General features: G+C 34.5%; 1 protein-coding gene across 1 annotated transcript; it reads right to left on the bottom strand.

The window, feature by feature from the left end:
* Nucleotides 1-1433: 1433 nt before the first annotated feature.
* On the bottom strand, nucleotides 1434-13592 carry LOC112464264 (protein croquemort-like). Its single transcript, XM_025031140.1, has 9 exons — nucleotides 13476-13592; nucleotides 10961-11121; nucleotides 4589-4733; nucleotides 4111-4317; nucleotides 3386-3597; nucleotides 2476-2947; nucleotides 2105-2178; nucleotides 1771-1981; nucleotides 1434-1668 (listed from the first exon to the last, which is right to left on the bottom strand). The coding sequence occupies exons 1-9, from the start codon at nucleotides 13590-13592 to the stop codon at nucleotides 1588-1590; spliced, it is 1680 nt and encodes a 559-aa protein (XP_024886908.1). The 3' UTR covers nucleotides 1434-1587.
* Between the last annotated feature and the right edge of the window lie 521 nt (nucleotides 13593-14113).

Raw genomic sequence — 14113 nt, 5'->3', positions numbered from 1 at the left:
CGACTATAGTCACTATAGCATTAATTGATATTATAAACCACGTCTATTCTAAGGAACAACTTGATGAGGTAATATTTACAAACGTTATTGCAACTTACATGTTATCTTTCGATTTTATTAAGCTTACATATTTTTGTGCATTCTCAGCATAATCTATTTATTGTGACAGAATAAGTTTGTAAAAAATAATTAAAAAAAACTACTGCAACGAGTGTATATTCTATATGAGATTAGTATTATTTTATAGATATATTGAATAGTAAAATAATCTGTGTATGTTTTAGATACCGGAATTTGTAAGGAATATGAAAATTGAATCACTGTTAGAACTTACTGTTTCTTCTAATCAGTCCAATAACTAAAAATTATTTAGCAAAATAAAAATTTATACAGGGTGCATCAGACCACCCGTTCCACCCGATTTTCTCGTAAATGTTTAGCCTCATATTCTACCCGAGGAATCGAATAAGGGTATTTTCGTTTTTCGGAACTGACCGGAGTAATGACTACTGCGGTCAACTCTAACATTTTTAATGGAAACATATGTCGTGTAGTGTATCGTTGAATAGCTCTTAAAAAAAGGAACACCTTTTTTATTGTTACATAATCACGACATCTCCAACCGTTGAAGAGAAACAACTGGAAAACTGAATGGTGGATGGTATCGTAATTCGTATAATAATAATAAAGTTTCGTATCCGAAACGATAAATATTACTTTTATTAAGCCTTACAAATGTACAATATGTCTTCCATCATAATTTAAACAAAAACGGATTCTGTCTTTGATTGTTCGACAAGCATGCCGATCGCTAAACGTGATGCAAAAGTCCTTCGAGCTACAGATAACATCAGAAACAGAATCCGTTTTTATTTAAATCAAGACGGAAAGTACATTTGTGAGGTTTAATATAAGTAATATTTTTCATTTCGGATACGAAACTTTGTTATTATTGCGACACCATCATCATTCAGTTTTCCAGTCGTTTCTCTACAACGGTTGGAGATATCGCGATGTTCCAATAAAAAAGATGTTTCTTTTTTTTTTAAGATCTATCCAACGATACTCTGCACGACATATGTTTCGATTCAAAATTTTAAAGTTGAGCGCAGTAACCACTACTTATATGTACATACATATATGTTTATATGCGTGCGTATGTATATAAATATATCTTATTATTTAATGTAATAACTTCTACAAATACATATATTGCTACATATATATATAATAAAATTGGAAATAATTATTAATACTTAGCAAAATTATTAATACAATTAATAAATATAAAAATAATAATTGGTTTTTTATATTACTAATGTATTATGTTAATACATATTATTATATATTTTAGTCAATAATAATATACAATGATTGATATATAAATGTATGATTATTATATTAATAGCCATAATGATAATATTAATAAAAAATTAATAATATATATTAACACATTATGTTATCCAATACTTGCTCCACAATTGCACACTTCTTCACACCATTTATTCCAGAGACGAAGTTCTGTCTGCAGAGAGACATTCAGTAGAGTTTTGCGTACAAACGGCGATCGCCTCTGACGTTGGGGTCTTAATTGGTACTCGTCTTATCCATCACCATTTCCGTCTTCTTGTCAGGCGATTCATCTACTGCTTTTTCCGACGCGGTATCCTGTAAAATTGTGCGCGTATCAGTTTCAGTCAGTTGCGACAAAAATATTTCTCTTTTAGCCGGGCCGTGAAAAGAATTCCAAGAGTTTTATCGTATACGTACCGCTGGAGGTACATGTTGTTTCTTCTTGAAATAAAGGAACGTTACGGCACCGATTAAGCATCCGATAGTTATCATAATTTTGCCTATACTTAGCATCACGATTGAAAATGCTAGTAACATACTTAAATTTGATGCCATCTCCTCGTTAACTTCTACCTTCAACTCGGACCAAAATATCGGGATGTAGATCTTAGGCACATTGTTAAACATCCTGCGCAAACATGTTTTTCCTTTTATTTGTGCAATTAATTGTAGATAAGATCATTGTAAAGATATGAAGCTACGTATTTTTTTTTGTAGTTTAACAAGTTTTTGAAATCTTTCATGTACTTACGTCACAATCTCCGATGGCTGGATAAGGACATTAATTTGGAATCTAGCCGATACATCTAGAGGAATTCCCGTCGTCTGAAATATCGAGAGTACTTTGTAAGCAAACACCTATATTTGTCAAGTGCCTAAGCGCTATAATGTGTAACACGAAGCTACGCGAATAAACGCAACGCGATTGCTTTCTCAATAGTATTATCGCGTATTATCGCGGGCAATGCCACATCCTCCGTGCTCGATAGACCAGATGAAAGGCGATAGTAAAATTAGTATCTCGGCAGCAACAAACGGGGTTAACTGACTCCCGCCGTTATTTCTGTCGCGACGAATTTTATCGTTTGCGCTCCAGATATGATTCGCTAGATCGGCACTCACGGGTTCGAGGGTGATGGAGAAGCTGTGATCCTTCTCGTTGGGCTTGAGTCCCTCGACTTGGTCGAGAAGCACGGGATCAGCCTTGTAGAAATGAGGTAGACTTATGAAGACCGGCGCACCGAAACGACACGCGGACACGTTTATTAAACCCAACGGCGTACAATCGCCACCGCAGAAACAATGACCCAAGTTAATGACATCCGGATCGTCGTCCGAGTACTCGTCCGAGCTCTTTTCGGACGAGCGACCGTTGTCGGAAGCCACGCTTTCGGTGGTCGTGCTGAATCCCATCTCGGACAAATGCTCCGCTGCGCAGACGTTCTCGGTTGTCGTGGTCGGCTCGAAAAATTTCGCCTGCTCGTGAGGATAACGTCGTCTCGTGTTGTTACCGAGAGTCTTCTTATCGATGATATATCGATAACCCTCGATGCCGAAATGAGAAACCGTTCCCTCGTATTCATAGATTAATGGACTAGAATAATATAAAAAAAAGAACCAGAAATAAGATCAAGAGTGCAGATGATAAACTTTGTACCACTGCTAGAAAAATTATTAGAATAATATTATAACAGAAAGTTGATGATATGTATGTGGCACTAAATGGATTATTATGCCGTTTCTGACGCCGTGGCGATTTAAAAATATTTAAACACAACTAATATATGTAATGTGTCTCGTGAAATTCTGTAATTCTGTTTATTAGACAGAACAATATGCTATCTAAAATCTGATTATGATATTATTTACACGGCGATGAAAGTAGTCAAAGTAGAACTAGATTGCTATCTAAAAGTAAAATCTTGATCTCTCATTGAATACCGTTTGATTCGTTATTCGTGAGCGCGTAAATAGACGAAAGCGCATCATAATTTATTCTATTCTGTAAACTTAATAGTATTTTTGGACTAACCGGCATACGTCTACGCTGAACAAAGTAATCTCATCTTTTGTTCTGCCGGGTGGCCAAAATTCTCCCGCGCTGCCTTCAATAATGTTACAAGGACTCTTGTAGAATTTCAACGTATCTCTATAGTTCCACTTTCTCAAGATTCCCAACTGGCTGATGTCATTCTCACCCGTTTCCACATTTAAGTGCCCGTCCATGTCGTAGCTGCCGTTCCTCTACATAATCAAAATGACAATAAATTATAATAGTGCACTTCTTTTCGATTATTTTCTAGCGATTTTAACCTTTTAATAATTATTGTATATCAGAACATGTTTATGTATTGTATCGCGGATTGATAACTTCTTGTCAACGAAAAGTTATGCATTTGTCTGTTTTTCTTTAATATTTTTTATTAGCATCGATAAAGCAGCGAATTAATTTATTTCCCATGTAAGCGACGTGTGTTATCATTATCTCTACGAGAGCCAGTTATTTCAACAATGTAGTCGTAGCTCCACTTTTAAAGTGTTTAGAGATACGCCCTTTCGTATTAATCTACTATAATTTTTGCAGAGCAGTAACATCGGTATAATACATAGGTGTAATGTATCTTCGAAATTAAATGCTTATACGCACAATAATTATACAAACGCATACATTACGATGTTTTTTTTTACCTTGCTGACGGCTAAAAATAAATTGCTAAGGATAAGAAAAGGGGTATTCTGTCTTATTATAAAACGTACCATGTAAAACCAGCCGAAACGATCGAAAGGCGGAACATCATTCACCGGCCCAACTTTGCTCATGGTGAGCAGGTTGTCACTGTAGCCTGCAAACAGCAGTTCATTTACTGTTTTACTAGTGTAATGCCGTCGTCTGATACTCCTCAAGAGGAAGGACACTGCTTTCTGCGAATCGACATTCCAGTATCGAATTGCGTACACTCCTGACTGCAAGAAAAAAATAATATATATATAATATCGAGTATATCTTTATATCTTCCTGAATCGATCGTGTTTCTATTTTTAAATCAGGACGGAATTTAAAAAAAGCAAGAAACATTTGGATACATCTTTACGGTTATTCCTTGATTACGATAAACTTGATGCCCTCTAATATACGTGATTATTTTTTCACCTCTTTTATCGCCTCTATAATTGATATTGAGAATTCAATTTATTGTACTAAGCACGCGACAAAAGATGCAATAAAGCAGCTTACCGCAACGACGACATCCAAATTGGTAATAATGTCGCTAAGACTCCCATTGCTCTGCTTCTCATCGAAGTACCATAATCGTCGTTGCCTATAGCTGACAGTGTTGTTCTCATGATTAAACTTGATGGAGTCCTTTTTCCTTACTTCCCTGCAATTCATAAATGCATTAACGATTTCTTCCGTCTTTATTTAGTCTTGCGCAGTCTAAATCTCTTTTCTAGTTGCCGAGCCTTATTCGTAAATGAATTAGAAGATAACGTTAATGAAATACAAATTGAGTGTAAGCGTCCAGTAATCCTCTTTATATGAAGAGGTAAAAGCCACAGTGGTGTAAGTGGAATTTATTTAAAATATTTACTTGCATGAATAGATGCAAGTTATATTGTATAGATTGCATCTATGCACGAGTCAATATCTTAAAATAAAATTTGACTTTGTAAGTTAAACAATATATGCATTTTCGACATCACTTTAATTGATACATATTTCATTGGTACGTGTCGCGAATTCTGAAGTCGTTTGTTCAACCGCGGCTTAGACATCTGACTTACATATTTTCAGAGCAATTGCCACGCAACAGGACGTACGCATGTAATGATGATGACCATACCTAATGCTCTCTTATTGTCAAAGGTGCAATCTTTATATTACCGATACAAGATTAGAGACGGAAGCCGGATTGTAAAACAAGAATTTGAAAGGGGATAATTCTGTTTTATTCTGTTCTTTTTTTAATGTTATACGCTTTAAAAAAAATTAGTGAAATTTAATTAACGACCGTTGTTCCAAAGATTACGTACATGATTTTATATTTTGCTGACCGCACATAATTCTCTTTATTAATCGACGAAAATTGCATAAATTTAAAGTTTTAATTATATGTTTAACATTTGATCCAATTGTGATTGCCACTTTTTTTATTACAGTATCTGTTTTAATTTATTGCTGTTATTGAAGAAACAGTTTACAGGAATTATCGCAGTCACATTATCTTTTAATACTCAGCTTTTCTTCATTTTTTCATAAACGGCACATGAGGTATAATCTTGCGAAATGCAAATTACCGATGATACTTGATACCTCGGATCATTTCCATCATGCAAGTTGGTGTTTCGCGCGCTAACCGGTTTTATAGGCCAGTCATATTAGACTAATTTAAGGGGTTACCTTCCAATTAATCTTCCCAGGTTGCAACCACCATGAATCGCTTTGATTTGAGGTGCTATAAATGGGATTTATTTTGCTTCGCAAAATTATCGCACGATAAAAAGTTATTAACAATATTATCAACAAAAAACGCGATTTTTTTTATTTTTTCTCAAATATCTCAAAAACTAAGCAAGATAAGGTAACTAACTATAACTAAGATAAGGTAACGTACCTTTTTTGTAGAGCGTAAAATTATCCACAATAATATCAACATTTATCGTCAAGTCAGTCGTTTAGCTTGCACGCGCCGTCAAAGTCCGAGACTCGGATCCCGAAAACCCTCGATTTCATCGTTTTTTTTATGTTGCACCGGTGATTTTTTTCCGTCATTTAAAATAAAATTAAAAATCACACATCATCTGAGAACTACAAAGAATACTTTTCATGGTGTAACCGATTTTTTAGACCCTTTTTCTTTAGTTTGTAGCTATGTAAGCAAAAAATTTTGATTTTTTAGAATAGTCTTAGTTTATCGCTGTTTTCAGGCCTTAGAATTTATTTGAGACAAATTTTATCGTATGCATCTTGTTGTGGACAAAATTTGCAACAAAAAAGAACTCTTGTATTTTTTTCGTACGATAAACGCTGATTTTTTTATTGACGTGCAAAGTTATCCAATATTGCGCACAGGTCGGATAATTAACGTTTGTTTTACACTAAAATAATTATTTTTTATTAAAACTTACGTGTTTTTTTGCATTATTATTGAACCATATTGCAAAGCCGTTTTTTGCCAATAAAAGCCATGAGGTACGAGAAAAGAGGCAGAGAAAAAAAAGACGGAAGTTTAGTAAAGGCATGTTGGGATGAAAAGGACATAATGGATAAAATAAAAAAGGATTTATATAACTTGGAACGAGAAAAATTTTATAATAACAATGGTTGGAGCTCTGAAGTAATAAAAGAATTAAATAATGAAGGTAAAAATACTGAAGGCTTAGTAAGAATAAAGGAACAGGACATTCAAGGGCAAGTAATAAACAGTAAAATAGCAGAGGCAAAGTATAATACAAGGTACAAAGAGATAGAGACGAGAAACAAAACACCTAATTATTTATTAAAAGCAAATTTGGATAAAGTAAAAACAGGACCCGAGCAGAAATTAGATTAGGCACGCCCGATGTATGGTTAGCGCCTGATCGGGAAACAGTAAGGTATGCCCTAATAAGAAATTCCTGACATGTGCCTGATCCGGTGCGCAACGGGACGCTCTTTTCAAACATTTTTCAGGTTATTGTTATACGGGCCTGATTTTCTTGTCCCCATCATTTCCCTCATAGGGTTTGATAAATGTTAGCCTGAATATATGTTAACCTGCAATTTCGTAAATCTGCATCTGTTATCGAAGTGGTGGCAAAGTATATTAAACATCTAGTAAATAAAGTGAATATTAATTAGTGTTTATTATGAATAGAAATTGTGATAAAAAGCGTTTTTTGACACGAATTCGCGTGAGAAGATTTCGATCATAGTTTGTACATCAACAATTATTAGGGCTAACCGGATGAGGTCCCGATCATTATTTATCAGGGATGCTATAAGAAAGATTTTCTTAATTTTGTCTAATGAGGCTCTTGTGTAAGGATTTGATACGAATGTTTTAACTATATAAATATACTTTTTTCATAAATATATTTACGAACACAAAATTTCGTAATGAGCCGACACTGGTTTCTGACATTTACCCGACATTAAGGAATATTATATCATATATCCAATTCAAAATTTTATTACTCTTTTTAAACTGAATTTGTTTCTTAAGATAATTTTTGAAAAATTATATATTTGCGCTGGTTATGACATATGTAGACTATATAACACTTACTACATTAAATTAAGAAGTAGTCTACCACGTAAGGCAGTTGGCTCACGATCCAGAGGTCCCGAGTTCGAATCCCACCAGGTAAGTGTTTTTTTCAAATACGAGAAAATATTTATAATCATAGACTGCATCTTAAGAAACAAATTTAGTTAAAAAATAGTAATAATATTTTTTTTGCCTGATAAGGAAAACATGATCAGGTAATTTTAATTCTCAACGTTACATTTACGATCGGGGCCTAACAAGGACTACCTGATGAGCTCCTAATCAGGCGTTAGGGCATGCTTATTAGGTCCCCATTAGGGCCTATCCAAAATTTCTGCTCGGGGAGATGAGATTAGAGCGATGGTAAAATTAAGGTGCGGCAATTTAGAGGACACAAATATAAATATTGGCTGGACGAAAAAGATACGAAGTGTAGATTCTGCAAGACAGGTAGGGACAACTTAGAGCATTAATGCGAGTGCAATATCACAAGTATGATATTGCACTCGCATATATATGTGGTTTGAGAATCTAGGTAGGAATAACAAAGAGATATTAGTGAACATATGCGATGACAAATTTAGAATGGAAAAAAGAAAGGTGTTAAATAGATTATGGAAAAGGAAAGAGGAATGCTATAAAAAAGATAGGATAAAGGAAAAGAAAAAAGAGGAAGAGATAAGTTAGAAAGGAGCGTGAGTAGGGACAGTAATGGAAACAGCTTGGAAATGCTTAGTTTTTGAAAGAAAAGGGATGGGCCGGTGGTCTCAGACACCCTGTATATATAATCTGGATAAAGACAAAAAGTAGCGGTTAAATATGATCAAAAATATCACGCAATAGTATAAAATATTATTATAAAAGGTAAATAAATACGATGAATACAAAAATAAAAAAAAAATATCGAGCAAACAACACAAAGAAGACGTGGCAACACCTCACTGTTGATATTACTTTTAACTATTGGCTACTCTGAACGCCCGACCGGTAGTACCCTTTATATGATTGACATACTGAGAAAAGGGATTAGGTTAGTATTGAGGTTAAAAAATCTTGAAATGTAATAAAAACCCACTTTTAAGGTATAAAGGCAAATGAAATATCAGAGGCCGTATGTATATAAACATCGGCTGTAAATATCGGAAACCGGCAGCAAAAATGTGAAAAACATGTATAGTTACTGAGCTCGCAGTGCGACGTTTTTAGGATCAAACGTTAAGATCTGTGAGTGCTGCAGTTTTTATTTCTTTTCTCAGAAACTAGTCAGTGAATCATCATGAAATTTATTGAGAATCTGTGCCAATGTATATCCTCTATACACCGTAATTTTTTTAAGAATTGTTCTCTAATTTTTCTTTATATTCTGAATGCATATATTTGATAATCTACTGTCAATCTCCATAAAAATTCATACGAAATTAAAAAATTAATAACTTTGAAACGGGTCAGACAATCGATCGCAAATTTAACACAGGTTTTTGAGATATATAAGGTAAAGGTACCAATACCCGAACATGTACCTATATCCGAACACCTTTATTATTTATAAGTATAACGCGAATTAAAATCAAAGATAAAAGTATTTTTTTTCTTGTAATTTGAAACTTCAGTTATAATATCCAAGCGTTTATTTTCATAAATTTATATTTTTTTAAAGGTATCCAGATACAGATACGTGTCCAGGTATTGGTACATTTCCTATGCCTAAGTGTCCGGCAATCTTTGTAAATTTCACCTTCGTCCCTCTATTTTGACTTAAGCGATATACATCTATACTATTATCTATACTATTATATAAAATCCTTACGGGTGGTGTATGTTTGAACGTTAATAACGTGAAAACTATTGGACCGAATTTTTACCACAAGTACATGAAATAGGGCTAGAATTTTCCGGGGAGTGCTATAGAGTGTGTAGTTTTTCGTTACCGATTTTCTGAAAACCGATTTTTTTAATTTTTCTAATTCTTACGGGTAAAAGAATTAAAAAAATCGGTTTTCAGAAAATAGATAACGAAAAACTATACACTCTATAGCACTCCCCGGAAAATTCTACCCCTATTTTATATAGTTTTAATACAAATTCGGTCCAATAGTTTTTAAGTTAAAAACGTTCAAACATACACCACACTTGTAAGAATTAAAAAGAATTTTTAATTCTTACAAGTGTGGTGTATGTTTGAACGTTTTTTCATCCTTAATAACTTTTTATTGCGCGTTAATTTTGCGAAGCAAAATAAATCCCACTTATAGCACTTCAAATCAAAGCGATTCATGATGGTTGCAACCTGGGAAGATTAATTGGAAGATTCAATGTCTAATATGACTGGCCTAATAGTATATTGAGGTAAACCAGTCGAACGAAGGTCATGATACAAGCGAAGCGGCACTTGTCGAAGAGTCGCATGAAAGGCATTGTGTTATCACTGTCGAGAAGAAAGTAATTAATTAATCAATTACTTCATACATGTTCGCCTACGCGTCGCATCGCGTGATTGGACCGGTATTTTTTTGTTCATTAAGATGTCAATATAACGAGGTTAACTATTTCTTCCTCATTGTCATTATATTGGATTCGTTATTGCACTGTAATTTTGTAGTCTGATTAAAAAATCTAATTTTTAATACATGCGTCACATTTCGATGCATTTTTTTTTACTTGCGGATACTTTTTTTACTATTAATAACACTGATCAACATACCAGTTATAATATAATTAGGGTGTTTTTTTTTTATCAATTCCAACTTTACTGATTGCGCTTTTTATGTGAATGTCATTTCGATTTCAACAGTAATTGCAGCTTGTAATTTTGCAATATTGTCAAGATCACAAATTACGTAATTATTGTGTAATTTTTTGAACACGATTATGATTTACATAATAAATATTTGGAAAAATGTTGTTAAAAATTCAGCTGTTTGTTTAACAATCATTTGTTTCACTTGTTGCTTTTTCAGCTTCAGGAAGATATGCAATTTATAAAATATTAATTTTGCAACGCAGTGTTATAAGCAAAATTAATCTAATTAAGATGCATTAACAGAACAATATTAATTACTATACACAATTGTAATTTCATCTTATCTGGAGTGGCATGTCGATCGCATGATCTCGTAATATATTTCCGCGGTCATTGGCTCGTAATATTCCTAAATAATATCTAAATATATTGATCTTCTTTTGAACGAATTAACACATACAAGTGAAAGTTAACAGTGGAATCTTGCTCGAGGAATTAAATTTGGCCTTGTCGATGTATAAAGAAATGCACTCTTATTTTTCGTTCTTTTTTTGGTGACTGCGATTTTATAAATTGAGGGCTATAATCAAAATCGTTCATTCGGGTGAAGGTTACTTACTTAAAGTAGTAAGGACCAACTTGAGTGAATTGCGGTTTCTTTAGGTTTAATTCCTCCGGATTGGTCCAGTTAAAGAAATATATTTTCATAAATCTTGGCGGTATGTTGCTGGTGTCCTTCCATACCTGGAAACTCTTAGAAGTCGGTGAGAGGGCCAATTCCTAGGGATAGAAAGAAATATTTAACAGAAACGAAAAACAACGGCCGATGACAGCAAATGTCACTTTATAGTTTGATGATGTTTCGCTGATTGCAGTGAAGTGCGGTGACGACAATGCAAAATAATTTTCTCTTAAAATGGTACTTAAGTAGCTATTCAGATCGCGCTTTACGGTTGATGAACACACGTAATAGTTGACAGATTATACCGTAGCTATTCGCGCGGTCACAATAATGCGAGAAAAAAAAACAATTTGCACGATACATTGCCCTGAATTGCAGGCATAAAAAATCCAAGAATGCTAAATTATTCATATACATATTGTAATATAATTATGCATCTACAATTTACAATTCAATTTATTACTCACTTGTGATGCAAAAGCTTGCTATTAATATCAATTTATCGACACAAGATTGAAAGGTGATATTTATAGTTAGTCAGTTATTAATAAATTGTAAATTGTAATGAGAAACGTGATAAGAATTGGATTTGCTGGCGGTCGATCTTGAATAAAAATTTATCCGCGACAGCTGTTAATCTTCGCGTCGTGTCGGTTGCGTGAATAGTTTTCGGTAGGGAAAACAAAGACAGACGACGTGACGATGGTGATAGAGTACGTGTCTTCTACCTTTATCAACACCCGAGATTATTCGCGCGCGATGATGTTGCCGGCGGCGATGGCGTAAAATGGAACCGTTCACGACGTGCCGCGACACAAAGAGACATCAATTAATGGGACAATCGGCCATTTTTCCAATCAGGCACCGGACCAGCGCCGAGACAAGTGTCTAGTCTCTAAATGCATAGTATGTGGATCAGTTCAACGAGAGTGATCTTATTTATTGCAAACGCGAGATGCTCTGCATGCAATGCAGCACCATGTTTGGCGGCGTTTAATACACAGAGCTCTCATTTTCCGCGATTGTGGATAAAAAACACGCGATGCGCAAGTTATTTATTTCTGAGAAAAACTTGATAAGTATGATTAATCGGGAACAACACATTCGCCGAGTCCGGCGTTTTGCTAAGAATACATATTTAAGAATTCAAGAATTTAATTGTAAACGAATAATCTGGAGCTGACGGAAGATGTTTATTTCGACGCTAATTGAACGCCGCTAGCGCGGCTTGAACGTATGAACAATCGGTCAATATTATTTCGTTCTTGTGAATACCATTTTTAATTTATGTATTTATGTTTACGTGTGATTATAACAGCTTTTAATGTGATGACTAACGATTGGTCTACATAGATTTTCGGGGACCGTTTTGCCGTAATCGTTTTCAACGGCTACGTTAAGCTAAAGGAAATTTCGGAAGTAATCGTTCTCGCGCGCGTATCTGAATTGTATTGCAATTATATATATCCGTATAATGAAGATTCCGAACAAGTTCATTTTTCCCTCTTTGTCTCACGCTAGAATATTTATCGGGTGGACCGATGATAAAAAAGCCAAAGAAGACGAGACTATTTATATATAGACTGCGATATATATAAAATTAAAACGAACGAACCGATTTATGGATGACAGTATCTTGCTTCTTATACATGATTAAGAATTATTTGTTTATCTTTATTAATTAAGTCAATTAATTAAGTCAATCAACCAATTTATATATACTTTTTTTTGGAATAATAAATAATCTATTCAGAACTAAAAGTGGACGAGAGAAAAATAAAAAGTTAAAATGATAAAGCTGTTTATTATAACTTTATAATATATTTGTACATAAATTACATTAACCTTTGCAGGTCACACTATTTTTGCATACGTGTAAGCTACACTGGGGTCTAGAGGAATCCAGTCATTTTTTGCTCAGTTTCAGAAAAATCAACGTATTGTAATGTTTTTTTTTTTCAATCAATCATAAATTTTTTGAGAAATATTTTGAGAATTATGATGGTAATCTCAAAATTTATTTTAAAAAAATTATTACCCAAAAATACGCACTAGAAAATATAAATAATAGTCCCTGAGATTGTGGTGTGGCTTTCGAGGGTTAATTATTAAATTATTTTCCTGTCTTTAAGTCAAATATTTTCTTAATCTTGTGTGAATAATCGGATGACTTTGTAACTGACTGTTTTTCAAAACTGTTTCTTTTATTAAATTTATGATTCGACGATAATATGGACAAGATGCCCACGTATCGTGCCGCTGAGATAAGCAAGATTAGATTGTTAAAATGTCAATATTCCTTATACAAATCCGCACAAATCCGTTTTGAGTTCGACTTATCAAAAGACAGTAGTTAAAGCAGATCCTCAAACTGATCTAAATTTGATCCATAATTTGAAGCATACGTAAACATGTTGTCGCGAATTAATTTTAATAATCATCGTCCACTCACTTTTCGAAGAATCTGATCAAAAATTGTCGGCCATAGGAAGCAGAGGGAGTTGCCGAGGGCCACCAGAAAGAGCCCTAAAATTCCAAAGCTAAGCGACTTGCTCATCCACGGCCTCATAGTGACGCTTGTATCTCCGCGTGCACCGATCCTCCTCTCTTCAGCATGTGCACTCTGAACTCGAGCGTACGGCCTTTTCGTTAATCCCTTCTCTCACTCCTTCGTGTCTCTAGTCAGTCTTTCGCGCTTTAGAGTCTGCAAGATAAAACGTATCTAATCTACACCAGTCAACGACGAGTTTACGTCGTAGCCGCGCGCATATATGTAAGTGTGCGCGTATGTACGGTGCGCCTTGTTGCGTGTACGTAGTGCGTTTCTTTCAGCCAATAGAGTTTTCGAGTCGACTAGGAATGCGTAGGCGTCGTCGACACGAATAGACACGTTCAGGTTCACATGTGTGTCGACTAGCATGCCAGATAGGCAGATAGGCTTGTGAGCGTCCCAACACAGACTTTGAAAGAACGGAGCAAGAAGACAAAATATAACGCCGAATGAAACGACCGTTGTCCAACGCAGCTTCAGACGAAAAAAGTGTACTATAGATTCGAGATTTATAATTACTTTTTCGCAATAAATTATTT

Source organism: Temnothorax curvispinosus, unplaced genomic scaffold, assembly GCF_003070985.1.
Source record: "Temnothorax curvispinosus isolate PA1 unplaced genomic scaffold, ASM307098v1 QBEX01014070.1, whole genome shotgun sequence".
NCBI classification, from domain to species: domain Eukaryota; kingdom Metazoa; phylum Arthropoda; class Insecta; order Hymenoptera; family Formicidae; genus Temnothorax; species Temnothorax curvispinosus.
This window is presented reverse-complemented; position numbering and strand designations above follow the sequence as displayed.